General features: G+C 33.9%; 3 protein-coding genes and 1 non-coding gene across 6 annotated transcripts in view; 2 read left to right on the top strand and 2 right to left on the bottom strand.

Moving 5' to 3' along the window:
* Window positions 1–21,823, bottom strand: part of LOC116140460 (E3 SUMO-protein ligase RanBP2-like) — a 68,417-nt gene that overhangs the window by 4,700 nt on the left and 41,894 nt on the right. For 2 of the 3 annotated variants that reach the window (XR_004129632.1, XM_031426082.1), the window contains exons 1-2: window positions 1,439–1,485; window positions 534–649 (exon numbers count right to left, since the gene is read on the bottom strand). Coding sequence is in view for 2 of the 3 variants with exons in the window: in XM_031426082.1 (XP_031281942.1) it covers window positions 534–649 (116 nt within the window). In the remaining variant the exon portion in view is untranslated. Of the gene's footprint in view, window positions 1–533; window positions 650–1,438; window positions 1,486–21,823 lie in introns of those variants that run through there. The other variant, XM_031426083.1, reaches the window with a different exon arrangement.
* The window catches only part of LOC116140458 (protection of telomeres protein 1b-like), a 93,795-nt gene continuing 75,627 nt past the window's right edge, over window positions 3,656–21,823 (top strand). Inside the window, exon 1 of the mRNA XM_031426079.1 lies at window positions 3,656–3,756. The gene's annotated coding sequence lies outside the window, so the exon portion shown is untranslated. The remainder of the gene's footprint in view (window positions 3,757–21,823) is intronic.
* On the top strand, window positions 3,853–3,947 carry LOC116140558. Its single transcript, XR_004129647.1, has one exon. It is a non-coding gene; the product is annotated as a small nucleolar RNA snoR113 (small nucleolar RNA).
* LOC116140535 (translocon at the outer membrane of chloroplasts 64-like) lies at window positions 9,579–20,671 on the bottom strand. Its single transcript, XM_031426159.1, has 9 exons — window positions 20,362–20,671; window positions 14,733–14,856; window positions 12,488–12,491; window positions 12,282–12,357; window positions 11,102–11,183; window positions 10,820–10,985; window positions 10,004–10,135; window positions 9,746–9,863; window positions 9,579–9,613 (listed from the first exon to the last, which is right to left on the bottom strand). The coding sequence occupies exons 1-9, from the start codon at window positions 20,669–20,671 to the stop codon at window positions 9,579–9,581; spliced, it is 1,047 nt and encodes a 348-aa protein (XP_031282019.1).

The raw sequence follows: 21,823 nt of genomic DNA, 5'->3' as shown, positions 1-21,823 counted from the left end.
AGGCAATCATCACATCCAGATAATACACGCACCTACAGAGCATCAAGTGTATTACCACAACTAAAGAATAAGCATAAATCGGAACGTGATTTATAATATCATGTCAGCACTATTTAGGAGAGGAGGTGAAGGGCAGCATTATACTGCTTTTGAGCACAATTAAAAAATTAACCAGATAGTTTTCACCAACATAACCAAATGACCCCTACAACTCAATGGCACATGAAATGCAGGGATATATGAACGAATAATTTTTGTTTCTCATAAAAAAATAGATAGATAATAAATATATTCAACGACAGCAAGTGAATAAAATTACTTTTGAACACAAAACTACTGAGACCTAAAACCCAATGTGAGATGGAGCAGTGAGCAACATTCATATTTTATAGTTTCTGTCCCCACGGATTTATTTATTTATTTATTTGTGGAACAACTGGTCCAATTTTGCATCTCATTTTACTTCTTTCGAACAAATTTTCAGTTTCCAATTTAAAAAAAAAATATGGAGCTAGAGATGATTGCACACTCACTCAGAGCAGATCCAGTCTCCATCCTTCGTTTCAATGTCACCACCACGAATGCTTTTAGGACCATCTTCCTTACACTTTAGACATATTAAATTTCTAGCGAAGTTTAGAAATTGCATCTGCAAACAGAAGTGAAAGAGAGTCAATTTTTTGAATTGTTTGCTTTGAATTGTTTATCCTTAAACCATAGATTCTGGAACTTGATTCAATCTAAAAAACACCTAATGCAAAAAGTTTCCATTTGAGTCTTACAAATAATGGTTCATTCTATTTATTTTTACTTTTTGGTCTCATAGACAATGAGTTAAGTCCGTCATATCACACTGAATTAGGTTGATCATAGTTCCTTCAAGTCATAAAGTATTGTAATTAATGTTAACTTTCAAACCTTAAAAAATTAACACAGCAATAAAGTATGATAGATATAAAAGTGTTAACTGCAGCAAAACCCTGAGCCATATGATTATCCATTAACTGGTCCATTAACAACTAGTCTCAAGATGTTCTAACCCTTCATAATTATGCTCAAGTGTCAGCCATCAAAATTCAACCTCCATGCTTGCACTTGGAAGCCTAAAACCTTTTGAAAAACAAAATCCTCAAGAACATCTAAACAAAAATCAATATTTAACTTGATGCATCCCCTAGCCATTTTGGTTCCCTACAATTGCCAAAATCAAAAGTGGCTTCCCAATACGAAGGCAAATACTTTTGTCAGATTTTCTCAAACTAACATTCATACTTTAGTATCTCTTCTAGGTTTCAATACATGAGCTGTTAGGATTCTAATTTTCCCTCACAAACTGTCAGATTCATACAATTCTAGGAAGATGTTTTTTCGCCATAAAAATCTTAGCAAGATAGAGATTCAATTGAGAAGAGAATAATAAATTTTCAATGTGACTTACTTGAGACACATCCAATCGCCTCTTTTCATTTCAACATCCTGATAGTTTCATCCTTAACAAATTTGACTTGTTTCTTTGCTGGACAGGGTTTGAAGTGTTTTGAAGCAGGCCTTGGAAGCAATGGATGGGGGGCTGTCTCACTCCCTTGGCGAAATCTGTGTTACATCCCGTGACAGCATCCACCGCCACGGAGGAACTGTAGCGGCGAAACCGGAGCGAGGAGAAATTGAAACGTTGGGCGAGGATACGTGGAGGGATTAGAGAGAGGGATTTATGGTTAGGGGTTCGACGTGAGAAGGTTGTGAAGAGGAATAACCTCGTCGCTGACATTGTTTTGGCGAGTGTAGAAGAAGAAGCTGAACCTCTGAAGCTTATGTGGGCACCTGAGACTTTTGAAGACGATGGAGCTGGGTTTTATCTAGGGTTTTAAGCAAAAAAATTAAAATCTGAAAGTAAATCTTGATTCTTTTATTACACCCCCTTTGTTCAGAAACTTAACCTTTCACCCCTTCAATTTTTTTCTCGTCTCTCTAACGGGTAACATTGTTAACTTTTAAGTATGTCACCAACATTCTTTTGGTATTTAGTTGCTTTTGAACTTGTCGTGATCTTAGTTTTTAAGGGCAAAAAATTTGATCTTGAGATTAGTAATTCATTATTAGATTAAATTGATAATAGAAAAAAGAAAATTAAAATATAATAAGAATAACTATTATTTAAAGCATATCAAGACCATGTTAATAAATGGATTATCTTATTATTGTGTCGTGGAATTAGTCTTAAATTATGTTTTGTATGCAACATAGCATAGTATTAGGTAAATTGCATAGCATAACATAAAATTACATTGTATTATATAATGTCATGCTAAATATTGTATGATGTGTAGTAGAACATTGCATTTTATTATTTTTATACTGTCCTATATTTGGTGTATGAATTACATTGTATAATATTTTTTTCTAATAAAAATTTATTTATTAAAAACCAATATATTTTTCAATTATCATTTAACTAAAAAAAGTTAAAAATTGAAACGGGTTAGTAGTTAATGTCAGTCAAACAGTAGTCAAGACCATTGACCAACATCGACCATATTTTGATCAATTAGTATATATTTAAATTTATACATATATTAAATTAATTGACAATTTTTTTTTTTTAAATTAATGTTAAGTAACATTACAACTAATGCAATTGTTTTACTTAGCATTATTTAAAGTGGAGTATATTGCATTATTTTAGATTTGTAATTAATTAATTCTATACAATTTTGTCACTAACCACATGATTGCATTATTTAGTGCTATTCAATGTTNTTGATCAATTAATGTATATTTAAATTTATATATATTAAATTAATTGACACTATTTTATTTTTTTAAAATTAATGTTAAGTAACATTACATTAACTAATGCAATTGTTTTACTTAGCATTATTAAAAGTGGAGTATATTGCATTATTTTAGATTTGTAATTATTTAATGCTATACAATTTTGTCACCAACCACATGATTGCATTATTTAGTGCTATTCAATGTTTTTAATGCTATGCTACGTCGTGTGTCAAACATATCCTTAAAGGACAACTTAGCCTTGTGAGTGTACAACTTAGTTTCATGAGTGTATTGGATATTATGAGTGTATTGGGCGGACTGACAAAAAACTTGTTCCCAAATACATTTATGATCTTATTTTCCTCCATATACTTTGTTGATATATGCTAGATTCACACACATGATAGACAGGTTCTTAAAGGTATTATCTGCTTTGGGTTTTGAGGGCGGCACAGTTTTGTCTTGAAAAGACGCGTCTGGGTGATTATTGTGTCTTTGTGCTATATAAGCGACTAAGACTCTCGTCTTGTAACCGATGTGAGATTTTGACACTAACATATTTGTTTATGAATAATTCAAAGTTTGTTATTGTTACATATAACTAAATTTCTAAATTCGATTTTTGTAGTTTAAAATTATTTTGGAATCACAAATAAATAGTAATAAAATATATTTCAAAAACATGAAGGGGCTCATTGTGATTTGGGATAACCCGAGGGACTGTGATTTCTTCCGGTTTATATTTTAAATTCAAAATTTCGAATGCTCTATTTATTAACCCAAGCCCAAACGTCTCCTTCATTGTTCCTCCCGAAAACCTCTCGCCAAACCCTAGTTTTTAATAGACGCAGAAAGAGATGGACGATAGAGACGACTATAGGTTTCTGAAGCTAAACGATGCCGTTCTTTGTATAAATCAAAAAGTTAGCTTAATCGGCGTTATTCTGGAGGTTGGTTGCCGTAAGGAAAACCAAGGCTCCGGTAATCACTAATCATCTCTTGAAATCCTTCTAGCTAGTTCAATTTTTGTTCATTTTTCAGTTAACTATGAGTGTTTCGAAAATGAATGTTTTTGGCTGGCTGTGATGACAAAAAGGCCGGACTTACGGCTGCCACTAGTTGTTTGGTAGTAGAATGATTAATGCTTCTATAAGGTGTACGTGCTGAGCCAGTTGATTTGATTTATTTACGTTTTAATGACTTTTCTTAAGTTATTTTTTTTTTTTTTTTCCTAATTCTAAACAATAATTTTTCTTAAGGTTACTTGCGCCATTGTTTTAGGTCTCCGTCTCCTGTCAAATTTTAGCTGTTGAAAAGATAATGCAAGTATATTAAGTGATATTGGGTTAGTATTCTTGCTTGGTTGATGCTGGCTTCTCTTGAGTTTGTTGAGTTTTGATGATTTCATTGTGTTATGGGGAAAAATAAATAATTTTAAAGCCTTAAATATCACAACAGTTGATGTGTAAGATCTGTTTCTTCTTGAAAACAATTATTATTTGTGCAAAAAAAGATAGATATTTGTTGATAAGGACATATGTACATCGCGATGTAGTATCGTATTTCACAGTAATTTTTTCTGTGAAGCCAAAATTACCTGCAATTACAAAATATGATTAAAAAAACCAACTACATCAAAGAAGTTCAAAACCCAGAATAAGTACACCATAATCCAAATAAAAAAATTATCCCAAAAAAAAAAAAAAACCGGAAGAAATTAGTTGAGATCTAAATATAAGTTGATGACTATTACAAATAATAATAATTTGATCAAAAGATTTGTTGAAGAGATTTCGGATGGAAATACATTGAACAATGCTTTTTGCCCATTACTGAGGTTCAAAGGAAAATTTAATCGTACAATGTCTACAAATACATAGAAATACATTCTCAGAAATAATCTTACCATTGCTTGTTATATAAATAATGCTAGTCTTACTCACTCTTCCTACTCACTTCTTTTACTCATTTTTGTTAAAACAGTAAAAAAGTGGATAAGACTAACATTTTAACAAAAGTGAGTAAGAGAAGTGAGTAAGGCTAACATTACTCTTATTATATAGTCAAAGCACTCAAGCACCTCAGAAGTATTATAGTACATATTTGGGGATAAGACATGAACCAAGTGATTATCAACCCATCTGTTATGCCTAAGGAAGTAAAGGGCTGACGTGGGAAGAGTCACGTGAAGGGCGACCTGCTTCCGTCAGAGCAGCATACAGACGTCAGACCTGCCAAGTGATGTGGAGCCCACACGCGTCCATTCTCCTGCCACAAGTCGTGCGATGTCAGCTTGGAAAAAGGGAAAATGGGACATAAAGCCTGATTATATACTGACAATCACACCAAATCACAAGCATCCGTTTCAAGTAGCTCTGTGATGCTGGAGACAGCAGAAACAATAATTCTAGTGAAGAGGGAAAAGATTGTGGTGAGCGTAGATGTTGCTGATGAAGGAAGGAACTTCAGTTGACACAGCACCGACGATCATGAGCAGGATTTTGTCGATAAGCACCTGGCCATTTGAATGAGGCAGAAAAAAACAACATTTTGGGCAAGCTTCAATGCACAAGTGTTCAGAAAAAGTTATCGACACCCCTAATAGTGAGAAAACGAGAACCTAACGGCTCAGAAGCAGAGGCAAATGCTAATTCCAGAGGTTCACCTCCCAGAATGGACAGATGAACAACTGGATGAGCTCTTATCATTTGATTGAGATGAGGGGCTTTTCCCTTCACCTACGGACTATTCATTTTGTTACATAGGTATAGCTGATATGTAGCATGTAAATTCTGTAGTTCCTTTTCATTTGAGAAGATAAATAAATGCTTTGCACACAGAATATATAAAGGATTACGAAGATCCATCTACTGAATGCAGTGTATTCAAAATTCAAAGGAGTTCCTACCAAATCAATCGAATTAGGGAAGATGGCAATTGTGATTCATCGTCCCCATTGATTCTCTCAACAGTCATCTTCTCCAAATTGGATGTAATATAATGCAAATATGGAGGTTATTTTACCCATGTTATTCTATAGACGTAACGTTAAATTACGATATCATTGTAATAGTATTACAGAAAATTTTAATTAGTCCTTAAAATTTTTATTTTTTAAAAAATACCCCAAAAAATTACTATATAATCTCTAAACTTTTGATAATCTCCAAAACACCCCTATAATTAATTTAACCCTTTATTTTGAAATATTAAAAAACCCCTTAACCTGAACCGGACAGAAAAGCTGCCGGGTCCCTCCGATCGACCGTCGGTTCGGTTTTTAAAACAGAGCTCTTTATAACTAAAACTTCTTTATTATAAAGTGTTTTACAGAAAAGATCCAACAGACTCCTTATTCTTTAAATATAAATTAAAGAGTGAGTTTGACTCTCCCACATTTGGAGAGTCAATTTTACTCTCCACATTTAGAGGGTCAATTTTTACTCTTTATCCTAATTTTAAAATAAATTGCAAGTTTCTATGCATTTTATTATTATTTATCTCTCCTACTAAGTTTCTTTCTTGAAAAAACAATTCTCTCTCCTATATTTAAAAAGTCTATTGATATTAAATAAAAATTTTGTTTTTATATTTAAAAATCAATAAAATGTTTTTTATTATACAAAAATGCCTTTAAAATGAAGACCACTATTAGAGATTCTCTAATATCCTATGAATACATTCTCAATGTAATTGCGAAGTAACGTTCTTCGGGGTAATGGTTCTGGGAAGTTTGAATTAAATGTGACACTGTAACAGAAAGGGTGAAAGAGTAATGCTATCTTCTCACCATCTCCTATCCTTGAATATACGCATAGTACGTGGTATCATACTAGTACAGGTACTATATGTAATTTTAACAAAGATAAACAAGACGTTAGAAACTCGTGAATAAGACTAGTATTCTGGGTGGGAAATACCCTACAACCTAACTGTTTATTGACGTTAGTTAATTTACATATAACAACGTTTAATCATGGCACATCTTTTAGCTTAACATTGTTAATTAACACAACAGATGTGCCGTTATTTAACAGGAATTGTTTTAGCCATTATTTACTGTACTGGCTCAGTGTCAAAGAGTACTATCCTATACTATATGATCACCTGCTTCAACCACTCCTCCTACCACTTAAGTTACATTGGTATTGAAATTTTAATATTATGAGTTGTGTTACCATAAATTAGTAGTAACTGAAAATATCATGAAGATGGTGTTGTGTGTATAACTGTATATTCACATAGTTACAACATGATCATATCTTATCGTAAAGTGGGAACTGTATACATCTATCAACCTAAACTGTAAATCTTTAAAATTTCAAATTTTCGTAAGTACAAAGATGCTACCCAGGATAAACTATCATACTACTCTTACAATACACGCGAGAAAACTTCTCATCGAAGATAAAACTACAAGCAGAATGTATATATTATATCCGAAGCAAAAAGCCCGAAACAAATTGGACTATACTTACAAATCGTTATAACATAAATCTCACCGAATAGATTCTTCTTCTTATAAAGAACGACGCAAAGAATTCTCTTCTGTGGATCCAATCGAGATGTATGGTGCTTAATGTCGTCTTACCCGTCCTTCAAAGACAGATGGTCATTTGCAGAATGAGAATCAGTTCTGTGATATGCCCAACCCTCCCAAAATATTCCATCAATCTTCCCGTGATTCTACAAATTACCTTCCTTAATCTATCAGCAGAAACGGAGGCTCTTTTATTGGTTGGCTCCAACACCAGTGCATATTGAAAATCTGCAAGAGTCCACGAGGCCAATGACATCAGTTAAAGAGACTGGTACCATATCAGGGAGTATCCCAGAAATCCTTCTGGGCCAGAGCATTCTTGACAAATACTTGCTTTAATAACTCTCGGCTACACACTGTTGTCCAAGAATACCCAACTACAGGAAAAGGAAGAAGATTACCTGGCCCTCTGAGAAAGACCTAACTTTGGTTGTAAAGTTTCATTCACATCCCTCAAGGTTTGCAGTGTGGGAAATTTTCCTGGTTTGTAAAATAGGTAGAGACTCCCCATACAAGCAGGGTTTCTAGTAAATCTTATGGGAAATTTATTACGATTTTCATATTAATGAGTGATGTTTACAAATCTGAAAAAAGCAGGTTAGACTGTATTTTAATTAAAGCTTAGAGAGAAGGTTAATGAAATTTCCCTTGATTTAATTGTTTTGGTAAGTAACTATTGTCTCGGAAGCCACTGTCTTGAATTCATATTATTACGTCTGCTCTTTCCTTCTAACTAATGTTTACAAAGTACCAATTCCATTTTATCCTACAAGATGAAGATAATAATCTACCTTCAATTGCCTCCTTATAATAGCCAAGCATCTCTCCGCTGTGCCTCTTCGCAAATAAGCTTTCACTACTGACAAAAGATGGAAAAAAGAAAAACAAAAAATGTTATTATTCTCGTGAATAGACTTGATACAGCACAAAATATTTACTGCACCATCAAAATAAAACCTATGTCTCAAATCCTGAGCAGATTGAAAATTTGCAAGTCAAGAATCATGTCACTATTATGCTTGCACCCAAGCTCTAAGCACTGGCACCTATTTTCCCATGAATTAGCTCAAGAAATACATCTTAAAGGCTCTTAATTATCTTGTACCCACTAAAATAATTACTTATGTCATAGCTATTAAAGTAATTTACAAGACAGATGTTCGATATTCTGAGAGGATCTAGAGCAAAGTAACAATAAAACAACTACCATAATGCAAACTTTTACTAATGAATCTTGATCAATCAGAAAACTCATACCATAAAGTGGTCAAATAAAAAGCTAAAATCCCAAATTTATAAAATAGTAAAATGTAACGAGAACTGTGAAACTGCGCACACATAACAGCGTGTAAAAGAAAGCTTCAGTTTTGTTGGTCTCATTATCTTTAGTAAACAACATTAGAAAAACACACTAACATGTCTTTAATGATAACCAACTTATCACTCTTATCATAGCTCGTAGACACACTGTTGCGTCACATGTTGTGGTCCTGGTCCGAGACCTGAAGACCATCACCTAGCCCAAAGAGTAGAACTACCAAATTGCAAACTAAAAGAATTTGCTTTATGAGATATAGTCACCTTTTGTCAAGCTTTATAGCGTTCGTACAATCTGCTTCAGCTTGAAGGAAACTGAGAGAAAAAATGAAATTTAACAAACCATATTGCAATATATTAAAATAGGGAATTAACTACCAATAATAAACAATACCTCCCACCTCAAGATATGCTGCAGATCTGTTACTGTAATACGTTCGTTATTTCCATTATTTTGATCCTTCTGTATAAAGCCATAGCCTTCTGCCATTGTTTTCTTTTATATGTTGGTTGCCCTAAGTCAAATTCAGAGAATAATTGAGAATGATTTGTGAAGTGAATATGCTCTTGCTTAGTCAATTCACCAAACCAAATTTAGCAATGTAACAGCATAATTCAGCATACTGATATGAAGAAAAAAAAGAGAATGCACATAATCCAGACAATGATTAAAAACTTGTTCTTAGTTTGGAGATTTCAGAGGCTTCATTCCTAATATATCAAAGCGAAATATATTTATACACCACAACACCAAGACCGAACCTGATGCTGGTAATGACCTTGACTAACAATACCATAATATGATGAATTTATTCCCCCAGATAGTTCTACCATTCCACTAACATATTCAAGAGAGAATCACATATTTGTTAGGATTGAAAAGACCAAGTTATGTCCTCTATTTATTGTCTTGATAGCACACAGTAAGCATACATCTCATTATGGTCTATTTGTAACAATTGTTAACTTTAACTCCAAAGTCTGAAAAATTTGCACATGCAAAAATGAAAACACAGTAAAATAAATATGATAATATACTTTTTTTAGCAATCTCTGCAGATTGTTCCTTGCTGATAGCATTACTTGAGATTTGGATGTAGCTACAACATCAACCTGCTCTTGTAGAGACTTGAACATATTCTGCAGAGTATCCGCAAAAAGCGATCACCCCCATGCTTGGCAAAAGGAAACTGAAATAGACAGTTGTCATGGTATCCAAGTGGCACGTGACCTGAAAAATGAAGAGAAAAAGTTAAATAAAAATTGCATCACTTTCATCATAAATAAGTAAACCTAAACTGACAATGCAATTTGATTTTGTTCCATCCAACCAATGAAACTGTAGGTCAGTCAATTGAGAGAATATTTCACCTGACAGCACCTGATAAACTCGCAATACTCAGTAGACTGAATGCAGAGTTCTGATAATCCTCTGATGTAACTCTTTCCCACCAAGTTTTGGAGGAGGATAACAGTGGTTGGGATCACAAGTATTCTATCATCCTAACAAATACCACATCACAAGTAGTGCAGCAGCATTAGATATAGAAATCAAAATAGCACCACCTTATCTATTAGCAGAAAGACAACAAATTAGGACTCTAAACCCGACAATAAACAATGAAACACATAAAGATCTCTTTCTTATGGTAGAACTTAAAATGACTAATAAAACGACGTGTAGGTAAGTATGGTACATTCGCACAGCGGAGACTGAAAGGAGAAAAGACAAAGCCACAACTTTTTACATACTACCAACCGCAAATTTCTTTGTCTTTGTACATGTCAAGAGGAAGTAAAGAGTGAGGAAAAGAGTTGCTAGCACTTTTCTATAAATTGGCTTAAGGCAAATCTGAAAAGAGGTTTCAAGTTAATTCTTCTGATACCCTTTTCCGATTACTTCCCACCAATGTTCATTCCTCCTTTCCCCTTTTTCAAAACCATCAACAAAAAAAGACTTAGCTTACTTCCCACCCTTAAAGACCTGATATTTTCTTTTTGTATTTACAAATGGAGAAAGATGAAAGAAGCAAACAGTTTTTAAGAGTACAAAGCCAATCAATCCCAGAAATATTAGGTAAATACAGAAAACATGATCATTCACACCAAAAGCTATAATAATATAATAATTGTCATTGTTTTTTATACATAAAAAATATGTATACAAAATTTAGCCAAAAGCAATACCTGCAAAAGAGAATTAATAGCAAAACGCATTTCGTTCCTAACAGATTTGCAGTTTTCTATCTCTGTGTCCGATGTTTCCAGCATGTCTATTTGTGCTGAGATGGCAGGATCTAGAGTAGGCTTTTCTGAGTTAATCCATTCCTCATGATTATATTTGAACTCGTGTCTGCATTTAAAAGAGAGGCACCCTTAGTTAACCCATTACTTAGTGAAGACAACAAAGCATCAAATCTACCCAAATAAATACTTTGAAGCACATGCGCAATATTGTGTATTCCTGACCTAGTAGGAGAAAGACACATTTTGGTTAGAGTAGGACAACAAAATTTGATCACTTGAGTGACCTTAACATTAGCAGTTTTGACTGCAACAAATGAATATGGGCATAAAAAAGATTTAATCAGCCCCTCCTTAGCACAAAATCCCGTCAACTAGCTCTGGAGAAGGCCAAATTTGGCAGCCAACCAACAAATGATGTATTAAATACTCAATCCCCTTTTTCAGCTCTAAACTAAACAGCAGTTGACTTCACAGAATAAACTGCACGGACATGGATTTCAGTTATTAGAGGATGCAATGGAATAAAATCCAATAAGCACATTAAATTTATTTTGCACATAGTGCACTGTAAAGAATAGAATCCACGAGTGGAACAAAAACATATCCACTTCACTGGCTTATATCAAATTGACAACAGTGGACCACTAATTCAGCAAGAATGATCCTTTCATCTCAGTTTAAAGCTTTCCTGTGTTATACTTCAACACATGCATCATCCACTTTTTAATAATTTGTGCCCCCATCAATAGTAATCAGTCAACCAAACTTCAAAATCACGTTTCCTTAATAAGAAATTAAATGAGTACTTCCCAAGAAATTGAATAAATGACGGCAAAACTTCCCAGAATCTCCCACTGCACAACTCCATATGCAATGGGAGTCAAAATCCCAGGTAACCATATACCAGAACTAACTAATCATTTCAGCATGGAGAAGAGAAAACTAAGCCTGCTATCAAACCAACAAATGGTAAAAACAAATAAGAAATTACATAATCATCAGAGGCAATTTGCAAATGTGAGGTAAAACCACTAAATTGTATTTTTTTCAAATCATGCCACACAAGCAGATTTTGCACATAGCATCATGCACCACAGACAAAATGCTATAGAGGAGAAGTCTAGCAGATTCTAACAATATTCATATCACTAAACAAGAAAGCTCACCTTTGAATAAAACCGCATAAGGTTCGCAAGCACCCTTATTGAAGAAGTTTTAACTTCACCTTTTGTTTAATGAACAATTTCAAGCTTGGAACGTTAGAAGATAAATACTGCCCAAGATTTTCATGTTTCAACACTTGTCCTGAAGAAAATTAATAAATATATATTCAGAGAAATGACAAAGAACAAAAGTAAAAATTGAAAAGAGAAAAGCTAAAAGAAAGCTCCGCGAAAAGAACTTGCAGCTTCAGCATGAAACAGAAAAATCTTACTTCCGAAAAGCTTCTCAGTTGACTTTGTTACCACCTGAACATCCTGTCCACAGGAATTTTTGGCAGTTCAAAACAATCATCAGCTTGTAATTGGCCTGGGACTACGTTGAATTCCATAGGAAGCTGCGCAGCACATGGCACAACGGCGAAGAATATTAGGATCCCTAGCAAACCATCCTGCACATGATTTCACAAGTCAAAAGGTAATGAAATTTTAATAGGACACTGGCTACAATTACACCATGCACACAGCACTGCAACTGGTACAAAAATGACACATAAGCTTTGAAGTTTTCAATTCCAAACTCATGGGTAAAGACTAAAGTATCGGTCGGAGGGCCACAAATGAGCAACATAGCACAATACAAACTTAAATTTTTACTTAATGTTAGCCGATCTTGAATTTTAGGTTCTTTTAGTCACGATAACTTATCATGAATGTGGAATATATTCATGAACTTATATCACATTAATGAAGTACAACCACAAGATCAATGACCCAATCATGGTAGTTGGCACCAACTGGCACAAAGGACAAATTTCGGTTAGACTTCCCATCAAATTGCCAAAGTTTTGGTTTGAATCATTACTAGGGGGCAATAAACGGGTCTGAATTTCATAAGAAATTATATATAATTTAAATCCAATTATGTAATGCTGACCACAGAAGAAATGGCCAAGATAATCAATTGCATAAAAATTTTTTCTTTTTTACAATTGACTTACTTCTTTTGTTTTACATAGATGATCGTACACATTTATTCATCCAATACTGGCATTACCATCTAGATTTAAATTCATATCCAATCTTGCGTATATATATATATATTATTATATATTATATATATATATATAATATAGAAAGTTTGATTGAAATTTTGTCTTTTATATTAGTTGATGTAACTAATTGTTCTCGAAGCCCACTCATAAGCTTTGTATTTTAAAAAAATACCGATATACACATAAGTCATCACCATTTTCTTAAAATAAAAACTTAATTGACCTCACTAACAATTAGTTTGCACCAACTATCTAAAAGACAAAATTTCAATCATCTTTCTCACATCAATACTAAAATAATCTTTAATGTTAACTAGCACCATAATCGAGTATTTTCAAAATGTGAATATATCCACATCTGAAAATTTCATATAAGAATAAAGATCTCATTTCATTTTTGGATGTCCAAAACAACCCAAAAAACCACATAGCTTACGAAGAACTAACAGGGAACACCAAGACAATTAACTCAAATACTCATTCCCAAAAACACAAAAATGAAGATGAGATATAAAGTTTAAATATGGATTGTGTAATGCTAACAATAGATGAAATAAATGGCCAAGAGCGTCTATTGCATTAAAATTTCCCCTAATTAATGCAATTGGTTGCCAAAGATGATCTTGCCATTTTTTTCCTACTTCATCTAACATTGCACATCTATACACACACACACACATTTTTATAAATATGGCATGTTTATAAGCTTACCTCTCATTGGCCATTAAAATAATATACATTTTAACAATTGTAAAGAAAAAATTTAATCTTCATCATTAACTTGATAAGTCTTCAAGTACATCTGTTAGCCTTCTAACAACTAAGCACAACTCTTAGAAGGCTTATCAAGTTAATGATGAACATTAAATGTTCTCTTTATAGGTATTAAAATGTACATTATTTAATAACTAATGAAACATTAATTGCTTATATATATGACCCTTTCCTTTGTATATTACGCATGTTTTCCTTAAGTAACAAGGCTTCTTAATTGGTCCTTTTCAATACAAGTTGCACCTCATTGTTGTGAGCCATAAAAAGTAGTATAGTTTCATATTAGCCCCCTTAATATCCTCTTATCTATTTTAACCACTTTATTTTTTCTACTTTAGTGTATGTGTGAGTGTGTGTGTGTGTGTGTGAAGCGTTAGTAACTTTAGGACAAAATTTTGAAATCTTCGATGTGAGAAAATTTGACTAAAATTTTGTCTTTTAGCGTTTATTAATGCCAAATAATTGTTAATCGATGTCAATTAATGAGGTTCGTATTTTAAGAAAATGGCAATAGCTGGCATAATAAACACTAAAAGACAAATTTCAGTCAAACTTTCTCACATTGAAAACTGCAAAGTCATATTCTTTCAGGTAACGAACGCACGTAATCAAGAGAGTAACTTTAAAAAATTAGATATCCACACTGGAAATTATCATACATATTATAAAGATCTTAACTTGTTTAGCATGCCAATGACAACCAAAACATCCACAATGCTTACAATATTATAGGTAACAACAAAGGATATGAACCTATTATCTCAAACAAAAACACAAACATGAGACGAGATTCATTTGGGAATAAAGTTGCAAATGGTCATATCATTTTTTTTTCTTAGAGTCATGTAATTGATCAATACATACCAATGTGTCGAGGCTTTTTGAAACAGGCATCGTTCCACATGAGAAACAGCCCCATGAGAGGATCGAAACCCTATAATTCCACAAAATGAGGCAGGAACTCTCACACCACCAACAGTATCGATACCTGCCATAAGTGTACATAAGAATCACTCTCCTAAATTTAACACACTGTTTAATATAAATATTAAATAAACAATAGAAAAAAGTCAAAACCAAAACATACTAGCACAATTCTCATTAAATATAGAGCATGTAGCACTCAATATCATATGAATACACAAAAAATTAAGACTTTCCATAATTACATGCAATAGATCCAAATTTATCCTTCTCTGAGAAACACACACACACACACAAAAAAAAAAAAAAAAAAAAAAAAAAAAAAAATTAACATCAACACGATTATAGATATAGAAATATATTATTGAATCTTTGACATTATTACTGTATATAGGCCGAGATGCTTGCATATACCAAAATTTTGAGGAATTATTGTGAGAAATTTTAAGACAACAAACACGTTCTTGACCACAATAATTTAATCCATCGTATTTCAATCAATCAGTTCATGCTAGGGAAAGTAAGAGGTAATAAGTTACAAAAGATCACAAAAAGAAACTCACCCAAAGAGAAGTCAACAAGATTAGCTGCCACGCCACAGCAGCCCCACTACATGATCCACCAGGTACTCGAGCATGTGCGGCAGGATTAGTTGGTGTCCCAATACTTGTTCACTCCATTGATACTGAAAATAAAGCACCCAAAAACAATCCATAACCAACGTAAACCAAACGATACAAAAATTTACACATCACATCGAGAATAAGAACAGATATTAAAAAATCCAACATTCACCCACCAAAGTAGGATAATCAGTAAGTAATGATATATATGTCTCTTCAATGGCTTAATGTCACCATGACTAAGTTCTTTTTTTTCTTTTTCTTAATCATATGACTTCTAAACCAAAAACTGGACTTTTCAATCTTCAATGATGCAAAATCTACATTAAAAGCAAAATGTCGAGATTTCAGTACTTCAATACTATTTTTGGCCATTTCTCATGAACTTGATAATAAATTTCTCACTCAAATACAGAAGCAAAAACAAAAATTACAAACCTATAAGCCAGTTCATCCACGACCGTTTTACCAACGCAAGTGGCACCTCCTTCCACAAGAGTCGAAACCACCGTCGCCGTTCTAGAAGCTGCACCCCTTGTAGTCGCCCACTGAATGGCCGAAACCGGTCACATAACCCTCGATATCAAATCTATTAAACAACACACATTAATAAACACAACAAAAAACATAAATATCATCATTATTTCGAGCCAGACAGCGAGCGAGAGAGCGTACACACTCGGAGAAGGCGAAGGTGAGAGAAGTGAGAGGATGAGCCTTGGGAGGAGCAGGCTGAGGCGGAGGAGAAGCTGAAGCTTCTCAACGAAGGCTCCGAAGTCTTCTTTAATGTTCTTTTTGACTTTTTTGTGAGAGAGAATTCCGCGAGTCCGAGGCCAAGTAAAACCAGAGATTATGGTGTGAGAGCCATGGCTGAAGTGAACCGAAGATGAATCGCCGATGAAGAACAGAAATTTTGGATATGTCGAGTTTTTGAGTTGAGTTTGGGTTTTGGTTCAGTAACGACTAGGTTACCGAAACCTAAAAAGGATTTTTTTCGAAGACGGAAGCTCCGAGTTTTATTGTACGAATAATTACATTAGGGTCCCTGTACTATTTCGACTAATCTATTCCCCTCTTTTGTGATTTTTATTCTATACTGACCATGTAAATTTTGATAGTTTTATTATTATTTAAAATATTATTAATGTAAAAAAATAAATAGGTTTTATTTTTTATTTTTTTAAATTTCAACGGGAGCTTTTAGTTATAGGCAATTGAATTAATTGCTTTATATATTATAATATAAAAAATTCGGATTTATAATTGTCGGTTATTTTTTCTAAGTTTTGAAATGTGAAAAAGTTCATATGATAGGTCCATTTATTAATTTATCGATCTTTTGCTCTTTTTCGGTAGAATTTTATATTCATGATATTTTTTTTTTTTTTTTTTTTTTTTAATCAAGAAGTCCGTCAACTTTTCACTAATCCAAAGAGAGACTACTACAATAATCCAACACCATAACCCTATTTAAATCGCAGATGTTCGAATAGGGAATCAAACCTGAATGGATTTTTTCTATAAACTCTTATCCAAGAAAATGTTTGATTATAATGTTTATTTTGTTAGATTATTTTCTCTTTAGAAGTATCATAACAAAGGATCCATAGTATTATTAAGTGGTAAGATTTGGAACATTAATAAAAGAGTACTCCGCAAAGACTTCCCTTCAAGTTTGTGGAAGTATTAATCAAACCCAATTTTATATTATAAGAACCTACCATACTCAAAGCTAATATGTCGTATACCGTATACGTATACCGCCCTCTTCCAAACTTCAGGATCTCACTACAAATTACCCTGTACTAAATGCTTCACAGAAACTCTCTTCATAATACAAAGTAAACAATATTGATCCAAAACAACTCTTGGCTGAAATTTTATACAATCCACATTAAGTGTAGTGTTCTTCGTTTAATCGACTAATGATGACCAAAACTTTAGTCTAGAAACGATGAAGTGCAATACAGTATAACGCATAAATTATAATCATTTATCGCAAAACGAAAGGATAAAAAATGTTACTTATGATGGTCTGTTTCGCTTCTTGCAGAGGCACAGATATTTTAGCGCAAAAGCGATGAACTAAATGCTCCAAAAGAATGGTAAGGAAATCCAGTCTAGGCCTTAATTCTTGAAGACTCTCCCACAACGTTCTCCATTCTAGTGTACCCACCCGATTCGAGTGTGCTCCCCCATGTCTCTACCAGACCTTAGGTGACGAATTGGTCTTAAATACTCAATACAGCAAGTCAGCTAAATTAGGCTTCGAACCTCCTGTCATAAGAAGAAACTCGAAATACATTAGTATCGTGAAGGCTACTACAAAGAAGTGCGAGTTTATGCCATTGCAAGTCTCCTCAAGGCATTTGCTTCATTTTTTCTTTTTCTTTTTTTCCTTTCCCCTCTTTCTGTGGGTAACAGAAACAACAAAAGAAAATGCTCTTGCCATGCATTAAAAAACTTATTTTATATGTTAAATTAATGTTCTAAACATTTACCATTTAAAGTGATAGCTTGGCTTAAATAGTGGATTTTCAGGATAAGTGAACTACAATTGTCATAGTTGCTTAGTTTTTAAAAATTATGATATTGGTGAATACATGATAATAACCAATTACTAACTATTTATGCTGAAAATTGATGACAGAAACAATATCGAACACATACCAAGAAAGTCCCTACCATCTAGAGCTCCCCCCAGGTTTCTGCAGCTTCATACAGTGCAGCACGTTCATCAGTAATGTTAACTTCTTTTTCAATTTCTTGGACACAAATACATTGCTGCAGCTCCAGCATATTTCACAGTAATTTTTTCTGTGAAGCCAAAATTACCTGCAATTACAAAATATGATTAAAAAAAAAACCAACACCCAAGAAGTTCAAAACCCGAATAAGTACACCATAACCAAATAAAAAAATTATCCCAAAAAAAAACACTGAAGAAATTAGTTGAATCTAAATATAAGTTATGACCTATTACAAATAAAAATAATTTGATCAAAAGATTTGTTGAAGAGATTTCGGATGGAAATACATTAAGAATGCTTTTTTGCCCATTACTGAGGTTCAAATGAAAATTTAATAGTAAATGTCTACAAATACATTCTCAGAAATAATCTTACCATTGCTTGTTATATAGTCAAAGGACTCAAGCGCTCACAGAAGTATACGGTATATATTTGGGGATAAGACATGCACCCAGTGATTATCAACCCATCTACACACCATGAAGGCTAAATTAATATATTACAAGTAAATAGAAATCTCAAATATGTAATAATATTATATAATGTTATAAATTGAATTACATTTCTTTACAAATCTCCAAAGTCTAAGCTCAAATAATTACAAACCAAATTTACAATATGTGAGCTTAAATGCATCACACAATGTATTAAACCTAAATTGTTTTATAAGCTGAACATGTAAAAATCACATTGTGAACCAATTTGTAGACTTAGATAGCATTTTTTTTCAATTTAATATGTCATTTGGATAATATGAGTTCACTTGAAAATATGTTTTTCCAGGAGGTCCAATATATCTGAAACCTACACAGAACACAAAAACAGACAAGGCATCAACCTTTACAAACCAAACCTTAAACTGATCCCTTTTCAAAGACTCTCTGTGACTCTGTTAATATAATCCTACTTACTAACCATCAGTTATTCAATCAAATGTACCCAAAATCAGCAATCCACCTCTACAATTCTGCCATTGTATAGTATTTCAAGCTCCCCCAATTCATATCATTCAATCTCTAAGCCTTCTCATTATATCACACACCAATACCCTATGCACTTAAGTTTTCTTGAATGCAAGCGCAGTACAAGAAATGTAAGCAACAGATGCGGAAAAAATTAGCATTATGGAATATATCCATACCGCGCCCTTTGTCTCTTCATCATCTTCAAAGGATCCGCCATTTTCTCAGGAATTATCTTGTGGCCCAACTTATCAATTATACTGCACACACCACAGCAACATTAATGAAATCAGAAGGAATGTAGCTTGGACAATGCTTCAGGATTCTACAATTTAATTCAAAATTTCAAACCAAGAATTAACACAATCCATTTTAAATAAAAAATAAGATAACCTGATGAGTCAACCAGCTGTTCTCCATCCCCATCAGTGGTTACCTTTTATAAATCGGACCACTTGATCTCTTTCTTACTAAGTATTGACTTCCACAACTTTATATGGATATCATAATAGTCCAGGAAAGCTGAATACCCAAAAAAAAAAAAAATGTGATGCATTGTAAACAACTATAGCGAAGAGCAAAACAAGAATAAAAGAGTAACACTAGATAAGAACTTTTTCCAAGAACCTTAATCGCAAGAAATTAAACAAATCAAATAGAAGACATACCAGCTTATTAAATTTTCAATAAATCTTCATGAATTAAACAGTCAATGATCCTGATAAGTACACAATTCACTAGTAAAACCACATAATCATCTTACACTCACAAACTAAAGTTTCTTAATGAGAGATGCTGAAAATAAAAGAAACTAATCATTCAAGGAAAAAATCTTCAGTAGACCCAGCATGCACATATTTCATCTCATACCAATCCAATAACATCCCATCACCCACATTTATTGTTCTCTCTCCACCTACCCACCGCCAATTCATTATTTTAAAATAAAAAAAAAATGTTTGAATGATGGATTTTATTAATGGACGCACTGAGATTTGAAACTGCGGTCATACTAAATATTTAGAGTGCAGAGCCAGTAACTTCCTGCCAAACTTCAACCTTATAAAACAGTAACACAAAAACTTGTTTAATGCTCTTCTATACTCTTCAGCAACAAACTACACATTCAAACTAACTTTTCAATTCTTTTGCAATGATAGATTCAAAAGTTGATTGAAGTAGCAAATTAATAACAGAATAAAAGCACCAATTACAAAGCAAAAAAGGAACAAACCTTTAACTTTGTTGCAAAAGGCAAGCCTCATACTGATAAAGAACACATCCTCAGGAACCAAATCAGCCGGCGGCGGTTCCTTAGCATGGACCTCTTGAAACGACAGCGATGCCGCCCGCAGCGAGCGCTCCGGCAAGCCGAGAGAGACGGCTCCAGCGAGAGGCGACGTACGAACCGCAATTGGCACTGATGCCGCCCTTGAGAGAAAGCGACGGTGGACGGTTGGCCACCGAGGAAAGAAGTGGTAGTTGAAGCGAGTGTTCTGGAAAGCAAAACGAAGTAGATTGGAGGCTCTACGGATCGCCGCCATTTTCAAGCTAAGAAAAACGGAAAGATCTTTAGATATCTAGATTTGCAAATTCAAAGAATTTATGTCGTTCTGAGATTTTTTTTATTACTGGGGTTAGGGGCTTTTAGAGTGGGAACCAATTAAATGGAGACACATGTAACCGGACCGCCGGTTCAGCTTGGAATACATTTATTCAAGCGTGTGCAAGGTTCGGTATGGTATAGGAACTCCTTATTTATACCCATTTGAAGGGCGAACGACTTGTAATACCCAAAATTTACTATAATAACAGTTGGTACCCAAAAGGTTTAAAACGACAAATAAGTACCTTCCGTCATTTCTGTTAGTGATTTTTGTTTATTAATAGTGAAAAGACTAAAATGCCCTTCAAAGTTTCAATTTTGTTGTTTTTTATAAATTTAAAAATTTCTAAAAAACCCCCTGTTTTGCTAATTTTTAAACACCCCCATATATAAAAAGTTTGTTAATGACAAAAACACCCCCACCACCCAATGCCAGATTCCGGCCACCATCGCCGGAATCTGGCCGGAAAACTGATCCATTACGACACAGCCCCATCGGATCGTGTCGTAAAGTGCCGATGTGGCCTTTTCACAGCACGACCGCCACTCTCGGCCGGAAAAGGCAGATCTATGCCAGATTGGCCGTCGACCGCAGATGAGTTTTGCGGCGTCGACGGCCAGATCTAGCCGTAGATCTGGCCTTTTCGCGGCCGATCTAGCCGTAGATCTGCCTTTTCCGGCCAGATCTAGCCGTAGATCTGGCCTTTTCCGGCCAGATCAGCCACGGTCGGCCGGAAAAGGCCAGATCGACGCGTTACGACACAGATCCGACGGGTCGTGTCGTAACGCAAACTTTCCGGCCAGATTCCGGCTGGTGGCCGGAATCTGGCACTTGCCGGTGGGGGTGTTTTTGTTATTTATAAAACTTTATATTGGGGTTTTATGAATTTGTAAACTTAGGGGTTTTTTTGAAATTTTTAAATTTATAAAAAAACTAAAATTTAAACTTTTAAGGGTATTTTAGTCTTTTCACTTTTAATAAACAGTAATAAACAGAAATCACTAACAGACATGACAAAAGTACCTATTTGTCTTTCAAAACCTTTTGGGTACCAACTGTCGTTACGATAATCTTGGGTATGTATAAGTC

The sequence above is a fragment of the Pistacia vera genome, unplaced genomic scaffold, assembly GCF_008641045.1.
Source record: "Pistacia vera cultivar Batoury unplaced genomic scaffold, PisVer_v2 Contig373, whole genome shotgun sequence".
In the NCBI taxonomy this organism is placed as follows: Eukaryota; Viridiplantae; Streptophyta; class Magnoliopsida; order Sapindales; family Anacardiaceae; genus Pistacia; species Pistacia vera.
The sequence above is the reverse complement of the archived record's forward strand: the minus strand, read 5'-3'. Positions and strand labels throughout refer to the sequence as shown.

Excerpts from the sequence above, each read along its gene's own strand:
- LOC116140535 (XM_031426159.1), bottom strand. The coding sequence starts at position 20,671 with ATGGCGGCGATCCGTAGAGCCTCCAATCTACTTCGTTTTGCTTTCCAG. Across the intron at positions 9,864-10,003 it reads AGTTTATCAGGTGCTGTCAG|GTCACGTGCCACTTGGATAC; the intron begins GTGAAATATTCT and ends TTCATTTTTCAG. Across the intron at positions 9,614-9,745 it reads TCAAGTCTCTACAAGAGCAG|ACTTTGGAGTTAAAGTTAAC; the intron begins GTTGATGTTGTA and ends CAAATTTTTCAG.